The sequence below is a fragment of the Gossypium hirsutum genome, chromosome A11, assembly GCF_007990345.1.
Source record: "Gossypium hirsutum isolate 1008001.06 chromosome A11, Gossypium_hirsutum_v2.1, whole genome shotgun sequence".
In the NCBI taxonomy this organism is placed as follows: domain Eukaryota; kingdom Viridiplantae; phylum Streptophyta; class Magnoliopsida; order Malvales; family Malvaceae; genus Gossypium; species Gossypium hirsutum.
This window is the reverse complement of record NC_053434.1, coordinates 21050148-21066396: the sequence shown is the minus strand read 5'-3', so window position 1 is coordinate 21066396 and position 16249 is coordinate 21050148. Positions and strand designations below refer to the sequence as shown.

At 32.7% G+C, this 16249-nt stretch overlaps 1 protein-coding gene across 1 annotated transcript; it reads left to right on the top strand.

Moving 5' to 3' along the window:
* Positions 1-12099: 12099 nt before the first annotated feature.
* Positions 12100-16003, top strand: LOC107892009 (receptor-like protein kinase FERONIA). The gene has a single exon (XM_016816964.2). The coding sequence runs from the start codon at positions 14966-14968 to the stop codon at positions 15767-15769; it is 804 nt and encodes a 267-aa protein (XP_016672453.2). The 5' UTR covers positions 12100-14965; the 3' UTR covers positions 15770-16003.
* Positions 16004-16249: the final 246 nt, after the last annotated feature.

Here is a 16249-nt window from a genome sequence, read left to right as displayed (position 1 = left end):
ACTTAGAGCTATTGTTGAAGCTCTTCAACGAGTAGCAGGGACTGCACCTGCTATGACATCTACTCCTATCACCCGTCGGGGCCTAATTAAAGAATTACATAAGTATAGTGCTACTGAATTTTTGGGTTTGAAAGGAGTCGAACCCTCTACAGCTGAAAATTGGATGGAATCCATAAAAAGAATTCTGCAGCAACTTGAGTGTACTCTTCGAAAAAGTTTCTTGTGTGTTGTTTCTTTACTTCAAGGGGAAGCATATGTTTGGTAGGAATCAATAACCCGACATGTACCAGCCAAACAGGTAAATTGAGATTTCTTTCAGAGAGAGTTTCAGAAGAAATATGTGGGTGAGCTATAAATTGAAGACCGAAAATAAGAGTTTATGACATTAAAATAAGGTGATACGTCAGTAGTTGATTATGAACGGGAATTCTCATGACTCAGTAGATATGCAGCTGAATTTGTGCCTACAGAAGCTGATAGTTGCAAGCAATTTTTACAGGGTTTACGTGATGAGTTACGAGTGCAACTAGTATCCCACAGAATCACTAAATTTGTTGATTTGGTTGAAAGAGCAAAAATGGTTGAACGAGTTTTGGGTCTTGCTAAAAAGCTTGAAAATATTTGTCCGATTGGAAAACGTCCCGGAGCCACTAGATCAAATCCACTACCCAAAAGATCAAAAGAATCATGTGGTAGTTGGAGATTCAGTTCTAAATCAGATAGAGGTGATAGAAATCGTAGAAGATAGACGATAGTTTTTACTGACAGTGTACGAGGTCTATCTTGGGATACTGAAATTCCAGAATGTGAACATTATGCGAAAAAGCATAGAAAAGAGTGTTGGAGATTGACATGAGGTTGTTTCCATTGTGGATCTACAGAGCATTTCATTAGAGATTGCCCGAAAAATGAGAATGCTACACCAGTTACATCACAGAGATCTATATCTGCTTCTAGAGGTAATGGATTAGGTCGAAGTGGTTCAGTTATCAGAGGTGATGCTAGAAGAGAAACTGATGTTGCCACTCAGCGATCAGAGGTCAGAGTACCAGCTCGAACATATGTTGTACGGACCCGTAAAGGGGGTGATGCAAATGATGTGGTGACAGGTATATTTCTATTGCATTCGAAAACTGTTTATGTTTTAATAGATCCGGGATCTTCACATTTATATGTTAATTCAAAGTTGGTTGAGTCGAGAGATTTAAAATCTAAAACGTATAGAGTATCAATAATTGTGTCTAGTCCATTGGGGAAAACTGTGCTAGTGGATCAAGTATGTCGAAGATGTCTCTTGATGATACAAAATAAAATTTTCCTTGTCGATTTACTGATTATGCCATTTGGCGATTTTGATATAATTCTGAGAATGGATTGGCTTTGAGAGCATAGGGTGATTTCAGATTGCTGCAAAAAGAAAGTTACTGTTCAGAATGAGAATGGTGATAAGGTTGAAGTAAACGGTATTCAAACCAGTGAGTCAACTCGTATTATTTCAGTAATTGAAGCTAATAAACTTCTTCATCAGGGTTGTGAAGCTTTCTTAGCTTATGTTATTAATTCAGATTCTATTGAAAGCCAATGCAGTAAGATTCGAACTGTTTTTGAATTTCCTGATATTTTTCCTAAAGAATTATCGGGATTACCATCTGATCGAGAAGTTGAAGTTGTAATTGAAGTTTATCCTGGTACAGATCCAGTGTCAATACCTCAATACCGTATGTCACCTACAGAGTTAAAAGAATTAAAAGTGCAGCTGCAGGATTTATTGGATCGTGGTTTTATACATCCTAGTACGTTACCTTGAGGAGTTCCAGTATTGTTTGTAAAAAAGAAAAATGATTCAATACAGTTGTGTATTGACTGTCGACAACTAAATAAGGTGACGATCAAGAATAAATACCGACTACCTCGTATTGATGATCTATTTGATCAATTGAAAGAAGCTTCTATGTTTTCAAAGATTGATTTGAGATCGGGGTATTACCAGTTGAAGGTAAAAGAAAGTGATGTGCCGAAGACAGCATTCCGTACAAGGTATGGACATTATGAATTTTTAGTAATGCCATTTGGATTGACAAATGCTCCAGCTACTTTTATGGATCTTGTGAACCGTATCCTTCAACCATATTTGGATCAGTTCGTAGTAGTTTTCATTGATGACATTTTGGTCTATACGAAATCTGAATCTGAACATGAGCAGCGTCTTAAAATAGTTTTGCAAACATTACGGGAAAAGCGGTTGTATGGGAAACTAAGTAAATGTGAGTTTTGGTTGTCCAAAGTTGTATTTTTGGGACATGTAGTTTCAGCAGAAGGAATCAGAGTTGATCCAAAAAAGATTGAGGCGATTGTCCAGTGGAAAGCACCAAGAAATGTATCAAAGGTTTAAAGTTTTCTTGGATTGGCCATATATTATCGAAGATTTTTGAATGAATTTTCAAAGATAGCTTTGCCGATGACAAGATTGCTGCATAAAAATGTTCCATTTGTCTGGGATGATCAATGCCAAGAAAGTTTTGAGAAATTGAAGCAAATGTTGACTGAGACACCGGTTTTGACTTTTCTAAAGTCGAGAAAAGATTTTATTATTTATAGTGATGCTTCTTTGAATGGTCTCGGGTGTGTTTTAATACAAGACGAAAAAGTGATAGTTTATGCTTCTTAACAATTGAAACTGCATGAACGTAATTATCTGACACATGATTTGTAACTAGCTACTGTAATCTTTGCTCTAAAATATGGAGACATTACTTGTATGGTGAGAAATACTATATTTATACTGATCACAAGAGTCTCAAGTATCTTCTATCACAAAAAGAGTTAAATTTGAGACAGCGTCGTTGGATAAAGCTTCTGAGCGATTTTGATAGTGTAATTGATTATCACCCAGGTAAGGCTAATGTTGTAGCTGACGCATTGAGCAGAAAGGCAACAGTTGAATTACGAACGATGTTTGCACAATTCAGTATCAATGATGATGGAAGCTTACTGGCCAAATTGAGAATTAAACTGATAATGTTTGATCGAATCAAGCTAGCACAATCAAAAGATGACAAGTTAATGAAGAAGAAAGAAATGGTTCAGGATGGAATGTTAAAGAATTTCAGCATTGATGAACATGGTTGCCTGAGGTTTCATAATTGAATTTGTATACCAGATGTTTCAGAATTAAAAGAATAGATACTTCGTGAAGCACATGACAGTCCTTTTGCATTACATCTCGGAGGAACAAAAATGTACAGAAATCTACGGGAATCTTATTGGTGGCCTGGCATAAAAAAGGATGTGGTTGAATATGTGTCCAAATGTTTAACTTGTCAACGGGTCAAGGCAGAACATCAGGTTCCGACTGGATTATTTCAGCCTATTAACATTCCTGAATGGAAATGGGATTGTATTACAATGGACTTTGTAACGGGGCTACCATTGTTTGCAAGTAAGAAAAACGCTATTTGGGTGATTATTGATCGACTCACAAAGTCAACTCATTTTATAGCAGTTAGAACTGATTGCTCACTGTAAAAACTTGCTGAAATTTATATTCGAAAAATTGTGAGATTGTATTGTATTCCTGTATCGATAATTTATGATCAGGATCCGCGATTCACATCAAGGTTTTGGAAACAACTGCATGAATCTCTTGGCACTCGACTTAACTTTAGACTGATGGGCAATCCGAACGAGTCATTCAAATTTTAGAAGATATGTTTCTTGCTTGTGTCATTGATTTTGAATCTGGCTAAGAACGTTATTTACTGTTGGCTGAATTTGTTTATAATAATAGTTTCCAATCAAGTATTCAAATGGCACCGTATGAGGCTTTATATGGTCGTAGATGTCGATCACCTATGTGTTTGACAGAATTGAATGAAAGAAAAATGATTGGGCCAGAGTTAATTCAAGAAACGGAGGACACTGTCAAGAAAATCCAAGAAAGATTGAAAACTGCTTTTGACAGACAAAAGTCATATGCAGATTTAAAACGTCGGGACATTGAGTATTTTGTCAATGATAAAGTATTTCTTAAAGTTTCGCATTGGAAGATAATTTTAAGATTTGGTCGAAAGGGAAAATTGAGTCCTCGTTTTATTAGGCCATATGAGATTGTAAAAAGGGTTGGACTTGTCGCATACCGTTTGGCTTTACCTCCGAAATTACAAAAAATTCATTATGTTTTTCATATATCAATGCTCAAAAGGTATAGATCAGACCCCTCTCACGTTATTTCTACTGAGGATATTGAAATTAGACCTGATTTGTCATATGAAGAAGAGACAGTTGAGATATTAGCTCAAGAGGTAAAATAGTTATGAAATAAACGAGTTCCCTTAGTGAAAGTATTGTGACGAAGTCATAGTATTGAGGAAGCATCATGGGAACTGGAAGAAACAATGAGATCTTAGTACCCCCACCTCTTTTCAGGTAAATTTCGAGGCCGAAATTTATTAAAGAGGGAGAATTGTAATGACCCGATAGTTACGGGTATCGGAAAGTGTATTTTTGGGTCACTGTTTCCGAAAAACGGATTCGTAAATATTTATTAAAAATATTTACAAAGTTAGTTGTGTGGTTAATTAGCTTTTAGCTAGATGAACTAGCTTGAATTAAAATTAATTAGCTGTAAGGACTAAATTGTATATAGGATAAAAATTGAATTATAAAATAGAGAAAAGTTAAGGGAATAATTAAGTAATTAAACCAAAAGTTGACTAAGTGTATAGTGATGGTGGTAACATGTGGATTAATAAAATACATATATTAATAATAATTACCTATTTACTTATAATTTAAGTAAATATTATTTTATTATTATATTATATTATTATAGTTAAAACATAAAAAAAAAGAAATAAAGATAGAAAAAGAGAGAGTATTGAAACGAAACAGAGAAGAAAGGGAGAAAGAAAAGAGAAAGAAAAAGAAAAGGAAAAATTAGGGCTTTAAGGTTCAAAGCCTGATTGGTAAGTCAATTTAATCCATTTTCTTGTAAATTTTGAGTTTTTGGAATCCTAGTGATAAGTACTACTTAATCTATGTTGAAATTTTAGAAATTATTAGATTTTTAGATGCAGTTCATGTTGAATAAATTGAAGAATTAAGGGTTAAATTGATAGAATTTCAAGTTAAAAGTGAAAAAGGGATTGAATTGTAAACAAATTATAAGCTTTGAAATAATAGGGACTAAATTTAGAGAATTTTAAAGTTAGGGTTTATGGTGAAATTTGAAAGTTGAAATTAGTTTAAAGTGGGAATTGCAGGGAAATATGAAACAGTTTTGGAAGAAATAAAGTTAGTCTTAATTTAGGGACTAAATTAGAATTTATGCAAAAGTTGAATATAAATTGAAATATTCAATGTGAAATTGTATGTAATGATGATTTTAAATTGTTTTAATTTCCGTAGCTAACGTTGTGCTGAAGACCTCGGTTAAGAAAGGAAAAGAGAAAGTTGACGATGAGTGACTCAGAAATTACGGTTTGTATTTCTATAACCTGAATCTAATTAATAATTGTTGTATTTTAATTAATATTTGTGGTAAGTGTATAAGGTGAGTAATTAGCATTTGATATTAAATTGAATGTTTGAGAAATTGTGATTATTGTAAAATTGTGAATAATTGATAATTGAGGCATTTGAAATGTGATTTGAACCCTATTAATGGTATCAGGCTGAGTCGGATATAGTTGGCATGCCATAGGGTTGGAAGAGTTCAGGGATACTTGGATCTCGAGTCGATGAGACGCTGGGCGCCAAATTATTCTTCGGATAAATTCGATGAGGTACTGGGTACCACTTTACTTTGGCATAACCTATGAGACACTGGGTGTCAATTTATTATTTTGAATTATCCGATGGGGCACTAGGTGCCAAACTGGTGTGTTTTGGTTGGATCCGTGTATCCGTCTGAGTCCGAGTTATGTTAATAGGGGTAAATAAATGTGTTGGAAAATTGATTGATATTGAATATGAATTGGAATGGACAATAAATTGAATTATACAATTGAAATGTGTGAATTTACATGAACTATGGGTTCATGAAATGGATATGGTTATTGTTAAATGATATGTGAACAAAGTGAGAAAAGCTCTTTGAAATAGCTAATGATGAGAAACGAAGTTAGAGTATAACCTGATTTATTGTTTGACTAATGTACTTGTAAGGTAAAATGTGCATGATTTACTATGCTATTACTTTAAAGTATTCGAATTATAGAAATACCACTGAGTTCATACTCGGTGTACAGTTTGTTTTTTCGTGCGTAGGTTAGGTCAAAGTCAGATCGTCGAATCGGCATCCACAACAATCCCGTACTCAAATAGGGTGAAGTATATTTCTCTTTTTGGTAATGGCATGTACCTAGGTGGTCTTAAGTTGGTTATTTTGGAAAGTGTTTGTAAATGATGTTATAAGATGATTTTATTACTTCAATACATGGACATAAGTGCTATGTTGAAACTATAAAATGGCTTGTTTGAACTAAAGTGTGAATGAGCATGGAATAGGTAAATTTTAGGGTTGTTTTGGTATGAGATTGGAATTAGTTAAATGGTGTTTATTTAGATTGTTTTGAATAATATATGTGAATACCTATTAGGGTATAATGATTAGATCATTAAGTTCATTACTATGACATGTTTTAAACGTATTTGATTGTGTTTTAGGTTGGTTGAATAAATGGTATTTGAATTGTTTGGTATTCAAGATTTGCAGGGTTGGAAAACTTGATGTATAAGGCTTATTTTGAGTCCACACAGCCTGGTACACGGGCGTGTGACCAAACCATGTAAGACACACGGCTCACACATGAGCATGTGGTTAGGTCGTATGTCCCCTGCAATTCAAAATTTCAAAACAGAATACTCAGGTATTTCTACACGGGCAGAGACACGGGCGTGCGTCTCAGCGCCGTGAGGCACACGGCCTAGCACACGGGCGTGTGGCTCGACTGTGTGACATAAGTCAGAGAGTTACACGGGGTAAGACATGGCCTGAAGCATGGGCATGTCATAGGGTCACACGGGCCTGGATTTAATTCTAATGCATATTTTGGGCCTTGAGGGCCCATAAAAGGGACAAATTGATTATTACATGATGTGTATGCTAGGTATTATGTTTAATATTTGTAATTGATCAGAAATGTCGGGTAATGCTCCGTAACCCTGTTCCGGCGACAGATAAGGGTTAAGGGGTGTTACATACACAGTTGATGAATATTTCCTTTGAAAGGTAATAAACCAATATACCATTATATAAAACTTACCAAAAGTGCCCAAAATAACTTAGGTAATAAACCAACTAACCTAAGTACATGCCATATGACCTCAAAATATATAAATACATACAAAATAGCTTCGTAATGGCTTTCGAGCTAAGCTTCAAAGTTGGATGCTTGATCGCAGAATTTCTTCAACTTTATCTAAGACCTGTGCACAAAAACAAACAAATTTAAACGCTGAGTAATGGCTACTCAGTCGTGCTAACATAATTCAAATGCAAATGAGTGCATAACAAAATAAAATAAACATAATAATATGATATTTCAAGTTAACTAACTAATCATTTCACATTAATATCAAAGATACATATATACAAATAGTTTATTTATCGTTTCTTCTTATTCGATAGTACTTTACTCAATTTCTCGATATAATTCCCAATGTACCTTTAAGGTATTTGTGTAACAACCCATTTTTTAAGTGGTATTAGAACCAACGATTTCAAAACACCATTTTTGATATTCAAGTCAATAAATATTAATACTTAATATTTATGAGGTTTTTATAAAAGTTTTTTTAAGTTCGGTCTCTTAGTTTTGTCGAATTGATAGTTAGTTAAGGTATAATGACTAAATTGTAAACTTGTAAAAGCTTATTGCCAAAGATTTTTAATTAACCAAAAGACCAAATGAGTAATTGGACCTTTTTAATATGAAAAACGATGGTGGATGACAATTGTAATCCACCAATTTTGCTAATCTTGTTTAAGGTTAATTAATTGATGTTTAATTAGATTAATCAAGATTAACTATTAATCTAAGTATAAAATAAAAAGAAAACAAAACAATTTTGTTCATTTTATTCTCTTTTGAAACAAAATAGAAAAATCAGGTTTTGAAGCTCAAACTTTCGACCTTTAATTTGGTATGTTTGATTTAGTCATTTTATTGTAAATTTTATGTTTTTGAGGTCATGGAAGCTTGATTTAGCTAGCCCATGTACTAGTTTAAATTTTATTTAAAGTTTCTAAAAGTTTCCATTGATGAATTCTTGAAGAAATTGATATTAAATTGTTAGATTTTGGGCTTAGAAGTGAAAAGGGATTAGATTGTAAAGTCTAATTGCTAGTTTTTGAACATAAGGACTAAAGTGTATAAATTTCAACTTTGATGTGAAATTTTTATAATTATTGATATTATATGGCCTTAAAAGGATATAATTGAGATCGATTTTGAAATTGAAGCTCAAATTTAAAATATATGACAAATTCAATTTCAGGGACTAAATTGAATAAAATATAAATATTTAGGGGCATTCAAAAATGAAATTGAATTTATTCATGCATATAATAGGATGATATAAGATGTTTGAAATTAATAAATTGAATTAAATTATTGTATAGATCGAGAATTGAACCAAATCAAAGATAATTGAGGAAAAGGTAAAATTGTTTTTTAGTCCTTAAAGAGTGTTTGTTTGCGATTTTTCCAGGTAAGTTCTTTTATTATGTTGTTTTTATGTTGTGATTGAATTGTGTTATTTTGCTTATTAATTTATATAAATGTGATACTAGTGATTTTGGCATCAAATGGACTAAATTGCAGAGTATAAAATATATGACAATTATGAATAGGTACTAGGTACTGAAATGGTTATGAAATGTTTATAAGATTGGCACGAAATATTTATTTTTTCTATAGGGATTGAAATGATACGATTACAGAAATAATGCCATTGTGAACTTAGTAAAAGATTAGTTTACATAGGTCATGCCACTAGGGTCAAATATGGAAATGATTAGGGATTTACATTATTATATGAGACCTAACATTTGTTGTAGATTCTCAATTAATATGTATCGTTGGTTTTGCCTGGACTCATAACCTCGATACAATGTTAGCTTGTGTGAGCAAATTCATAATGTCAGCTTGTGTGAGTAACCTTGATCACTGCCAGCTTGTGTGAGCACTATAGTCCCGTGTATCCGAATTTGGTTTACTAAGGTTCTCTCAGGCTCGAAAACAATAACCTAATGGAAATGAAATGGTGAAAATTAATTAACATGAATTGAATTATCTATGCTTGCAAATTGAATATGATTTGGTTAGTATATGATATAAGAAATATTTGTTGTATATGCATATGAATTGTGTTATATGTTTTTGACAAGTGAATAAACTAACATACTAGTTGCGTTGTTGAAATACATATGAAAGGATAAGGATGTCAAAGGATGCCATGTTATAGACCAATGTGTTTTAATTGTTGTAATATCAAGGTAAGTTAAGTAAATTTCATATGGACTTACTAAGCATTCAATATGCTTACTTTGTTTTCCTCCATTTTTCTTGTAGATTGCTGACTTGCAGAATGTATCTAGCGGATCAATGAAAGGCTCACACGACCCCATTATTTATTCGATAATCTTTCATCATTTAAATGATTGAGAATCGAAAAGGATTGTATATCATGATGTGAATGTGTTTTGTGATATATTTGAATGTTTAAATGATTTAATCGTTGAATATTTGATGATAGTTTCTCCAACAATGACTGTAGCATCCTGAATCTCGGACCTTACAATTAGGTCGGGCAAGGGGTGTTACAATTTGCATCTAGTTTAACATGTCAAATTCATATATCAAGTTAACATCAATATATCATATCAATTCAATACATATTTAATGCATCATTTTTACATTATGATCCCTATTAACAAAATCAAATATAATAATAGATACTTGGATCAATCCACCATCACACCAAATACGGACCAAAGTGCTAATTAGGCACAAGTTCACCGATTCCACCCACTACACCAAAATATGCTCATACCCTCAAGGTATTTGAGCTGGTGATATGTTCTCGACCCCTAGGGTATTATAGAACTATCACGATATGCACACACATAGCACTGAATATCCCATCTATCAAAACGAACCCTATAGCATGCTAACTATACCCGTGACTCTATCTGACAACGTTAATAGGTTAAATATCATTACTATTAATCATATGTCATCGATAAGCATATATTCATGTATACAACCAACCAAATAATCACAAATCACATACTCAAGTATATACATACCTTTCAAATATCTCACATTGTTAGATTACCATTTTCGAACATTTAATGAATCAAACATATACATATATTTACCTAACAAACTCGAATTATAATAGCACCAACCAGAATATTTATTCGTCAACGACTTTTGCATTCCTTTTGCTTTTCGACATCTTGGTGTCTTCTTTAACTATGTAAGATAAATTTGGATATGAAAAATCAATTAGATATATGGTTTGGACATAAAAATATAAAACTAAATATGAATGCACTTTATTTGATTTAGTCCTTAACATCTGAAACACCCATTTCTCACAATTTACCTGGTCAAATTTAAATCTGACTTAATAAATATAGAATAAGGACCTACTACCATTATTTATTTTCAAACATCAAAATTTTTATCCTTTACAATTTAGTCCTTAATAAAGCAATAATAACTTTCAAAGTTTTAAGCTAAAATTAGACTTACTCTTACCTAACTCATTATCTTACTAAGCTTTTTCCCACTTGCAACAAAATTAAGAACTAGCTTTTCATGATTCCATAACCTTCTCTACAAAGATAACTTAGATTAATTTTCATAATACCAAACTTTAAGGAGTGTTAACTAGAACTCATCTTATAATAAAAAAATCTATGAAATTTAAGAAGAAATAAGCCCACCTACCTTGTCAATTTGATAGCCAAATGAAGAAGTTGAAGTGTTGCTAAAACCTTATTTCACAATCGATTATGGAGAAGCAAAGAAAGAATGAATATGTGTTTCTCTCTCCCCCCCGGGGCGCTTAGCTTGTATATTTATACTGACAATTAGCATAACAATTAATTTAATTATTCACTTAATCTAATAGTTTATTAAGTTATAAGGTTAGTTAGTGGAAAGTGATGACACGAACATTAGTTAAGCTTTAACATACTATTTAGAATGGTTTAACTATTATTTTAACCTTAGTTTAATTTCCGTTTAAAGCATTGACCAAATTAAAATTTAATCCCTTCATACTTTGTTCACTAAGCAATTTAGCCCATGTACTATTTTTATTAACCAGTTTAATTCAATAACACTTAATTATTCGACCTTCTCAATCCCTACTTGACTTGTGATTATTCTATTTTAAATTATATACTAATCTCACTTAATTAATTTAGTCCAAATCCGAATTTTATGACATAGTTAGAAATTATAGATTGAACACCTTTGACCAATGAGCCATATGCTGAAGTTTAAGGGAAAGTAAGGGTAAATCTATTTTTAATAGTTAGAACCCAAAATAAACATAGGTATAATAGTCTAAGTAAATCTATTTTAATATTTTAAAATATTTATTCAATTTTGACAAAAAATTTAAATAGTTTAAAGGGAAACTTTGGGTGTTAGGGTGAGAGAGTTGGGAAAATGTTTAACCTAAAAATTGAAAGTTAAAATCGTAACCTGCATTAGGAAACAACTTTGACAAAATAAAAAAAATACTCAGATTCTAATTGGTAGAATGGAAAGAAAATTGAAAGAATAGAAAAATAGAAGAATAGAAAATATAAATTTTTTTTTCTGTACTTGTGCTTGAGAGGAAAAAGATAAAAGTAAATTTTTTTTCATTTATTACTTGATAGAGTTAAAAAAAATAAAAAGAAAGAAAATAATATTTTTGAAAATTACATAATTTTGAATTAATATACATTATCACTCATTTTTTCTATTTTTATCTTTCTAATTTAAAATGATCTTTTTTTCTTTCACTCTTCTTTACCAGATAGTGTACTAAATATATATATTCATTTTTTCATTTCCATTTCCCTTTCATCTTTCTTCTTTTTCACTCAACCAAACATACCTTAAAACTCTATTAAAAGCATCCTTAAAAATATCTCCACCCTAGAGATTGGTTCTAATAAAGTTTAGAGAAATAAATAGTATACTGATTTTAGGATCCTACTTCACATTTAAGAAAACTTTTTGATTACAACACGGGAAGAATCTATAAAATTTTGGGTAAAGTATCTTGTAATCATTCTAAATAGAGGTTAATCCTATTTAGCTCATCCTAATTTTTTATTGTTAATTTGATTACTACTGTTAAAAAAATTGACCAAACTATCTCTCTACCATTAAATCTATCTCTTCCACGGTTAAGTTAATTGTCTATTCATTTTCCCCTTTCTTTATTCTTTTTTCCCTTGTTCTTTTTTTCCTTCTATCCTATCCTTTACCTCATCTTTTTCCTTGCGCTACTCTTCCTTAACAGTCGTGCTCCGGCAACGCCACTAAGCAGTCCACCTTTCCTTTCCTTTCTCTTTCAAACTAACGGTTCAAATATTCTCGAAACCCACCTAAAAACCTTGAAAATACCAAGTCACCTTTGAAATTCTCTTATCTTGATCTACCATTTTCGTCGTTCAATCGCCTTGCGTATGAGATATGTGGCTCTCCTTGGCTGAATACACCTCATCGTTGTTCAAGTTGTTGAATGGAATCTTGGTGCTCCAAACCTAAACTCGTACAGAGATAAGTCTCCTTTTTTTTTTTCAATTTATTTCCCTTCTTTTTTTTAATGTTTTCTCTTCTCTGCTTGTAGGTTTGGTTTAGATTCTTCGAAACAATAGGATCAATTCTTTTTATTATTTTGTTGGTTTTATTTATTGGTTGAATTTTTCTTATGTTGAATTTTTGGTATGAATGATTGTTTATGGTTTGGGTTTCGGTTTTTTAGTGTGGTGGTTGAAGTAGTTGGTGCTTCTAGGTTCAATGGTAAGAGAGGTGGAGGCAGTAATAATGAAGATGATAGTGTTGATGACGAAGGTGATATTGTGTTGCAAATAGTGATGCTAGAGAGTGTTGAATGGCTAAGGATTGTGTCAAATTAGTGATGATGATGAGAGACTAAGGGTCAAGAAAAAAGGTCAGAGAGGGAGATGTATGGTGATCAATTGTTTATAACATTATCCAAATTAAAAAAAAAAATTTGGACTCTCAATTATTTGACAAAGAAAAGAAAGGGTTTAGGATTCACATGATAAATTTAGTTATTAATATTTACATTTTTTTTAAATTTACTATTATTTTTTTTAAATTAAATTTGATTATTAATTTTTGAAAAGAGTTAAACTGTTTTTAATAGAAATGCTGACTAAAATATTAAAAGTTTAATGATGTTAGTGTGACATCTCATACGACAGTTTATATGCACTTTATATTAACATTATATTATTTGTTTTGTATGCCATGCTAATAAATGATTTAAAAATTATAAAAAGATTTCAAAAATAAATTATAAAAATTATAAAAAAGGTAATTTTAAAAAAAATAAATAAATTGTTATGTGAGTTACCATGTGAATTGTTACGGTAGTTGCCATGTGAATTGTTACGTGAGTTGCTATGTTTAAAAGTATTTTAGTTTATATTTTTATTAAAAAAATCAATTAAACTATTTTTCAATTGATCAATAATTAAATTTGATATTTTTTTTAAGATTGAATGCTAAATTTAATTTAAAAAAAACTAATGTGACAAAAAAATATAAATAATAAGGGATAAATTTTACATTATGCTTTAGGTAACAAAGTTTCCAACAGGCGCGTTGACCTTATTTAGCAACATATCCTGTTCATCACTCGGCCCCACACGCTTTTATTTGAAAAATTGTAAATGCCCAGCCAACTCATCTTCATGACTTACCGCCGATTGTATATTTCCTCATTTGGAGGCCAAGTCTGAGACCATCACGACGTTGAGACCCTCCCTACTGGTCGGCGCTGCATCCAATCCCATTTACCAGTATCCGAATCATCTGTAACTTTGAATATGATCATGAATAAATTTTTGCCCTCATCCTTGAAACCGACCTTTCCAGTCTTCCACTAGCTCCGATAAAGTGCCTTCACTTTTTTCTTATTATTTACTTTAGACTACCACACCCAACCTGATGATGCTGGTCTGTTCTCTTGGATCTATGGTTTTCCTTGTATCTCTTTCAACCATATTTTTTTCGGGAAGACTTTCAAGCATAATATTAAATAAATAAAACTAAAACTTTGGATAGTTTCTGACCTCTTCCAACGAAGCATCCAGGAAATTGAAAAATACTTGTACATGATTGCGACGCCTAATATGCTAGTATTAGTATATTCTAACAAGCCAATTATGGGTTAGTGGGTAAAAAATTAGGAAAAGCTTGTGGCATCTCTATCGATCTACTTCAAGGCTCAAGCAACATCCATCCGGTGTAGGGCTTTTTCTTTTTCTCTTTCTCGTAAAGTACTGCTAGTGTTTCTTTATTCAACTGCTTAAATGTGAAAAACAAAAAAAAAATCCCCTAAGAAGTATCCTTTGTGGTCTCTTCTAACCTTCTTCGTTTCGAAGAAAAAACCCCTCTTACAAGGTTCAGAACTTCCGGAGGATATATGCCGTCAATTTTCACTAGCCGAGATCGAAGCCGCTACCAACAACTTCCACCCAGACTCCATTATTGGTATAGGTCATTACGGGAGTCTTTATAAAGGAACTATCGATGATGGAACCGTTGTTGCTGTCAGGCGCTGCCGAAGCAGTTTAGGAGCAGTGAGAGGGTTACAAAATGAGGTACGATTGCTTTGCCAGTTGCGCCACCCACATCTCGTCTCCCTCATCGGCTTCTGCCTTGTGGAAAATGAACTGTTCGTTGTGTTAGAATACATGAGCAGAGGGTCACTCGCTGATTTTCTCTTTGGGATTGGGAAGGATTACGTTCCACTGTCTTGGAAACATAGGTTACACATATGTATCGGTGCAGCACGTGGATTACATTACCTGCACACCGGTGCCAAGCATGCTGTAATCCACCATGACATCAAGAGCTCAAACATACTTTTAGATGAAGAATGGTGTTGCAAACTTTCAGATTTTGGCTTGTCCAAACTGGGTCCTCCTAGCATGTCAAAAGCCTTGATAAGAAAGTATACATGTAGGCTTGTGGGAACTTATGGATATATGGCTCCAGAATATACCATGCATGGGGAACTGACCGAAAAATCCGACTTCTACTCATTTGGGGTCGTTTTGTTCGAAGTTCTTTATGGCAGAAGAAACTCGGATCGGACACTACCAGACAATCAAGGAAGTTTGCTTACTTGGGCCAAGGAATCCCTAAGGGAAGGAACCATTCATCATGCCATTGATCCGTACCTCAAGGGAAGGATAGCTCCAGAATGTTTGAACAAGTATTTGGAAATCGCTTCTAGTTGTGTCCACTGTAATGGAAATGAAAGGCCAGCAATGGGTGAGGTGGAGGTCACACTAGAACTTGCCTTGGAGCTGCAAGAGAGAGCAGATTCCGAAATGGAGAGCATCTATCCTTCTGGTGAGTGTATGTATGAAGAAGCATTGTTTTCTGCCTTTGTTAGGAATTTTGTGGGTCTTGGTAGCCATAATTATTCTAAATTTTATACTGACTTATCAGATTCAGATAGCAATAATGTTGAAAATGAACTTAGTTCTTGATGTTTTGGTCGGTTTAGGTGATGGTTGAGCTGATAGGTCAGTTTATTTATGTGTACAAGCAATGTTTTAATAGTCATTAGTGAGGTAGTTGAATATTTGATGATGTATTTTGACTATAAATGTATTGTTTTCATATTGAATGTATAAGAATATCAGTTGTGTAAAGCAGATTGCTTCCTTGCTGCACCTTTGTGAGCAAGTAAATTATATCAAGCTTCTTGCTCCTTTGTTCTATGTCTTGTTCTCTTCTTTTGCTGCTGTCAAAACCCTAACAAATAACCACAATAATAATAGTTAAATGCTTTGTCTGGATAGCAATTTCTGTTTAGATAGTCTGCTAATTCAATTCCCAAGCGTTCTTTCATTGTTGCATGACTTATCATGGATGGATTAACAATAGAGGGATGACCGGATGAGGACAGTGATTTATTTATCCGAGCTTATATTTATTGATCAGGTTTAGATCATATTGTGTTTATA

Coding starts and splice junctions, on each gene's coding strand:
- LOC107892009 (XM_016816964.2), top strand. CDS start 14,966: ATGAGCAGAGGGTCACTCGCTGATTTTCTCTTTGGGATTGGGAAGGAT.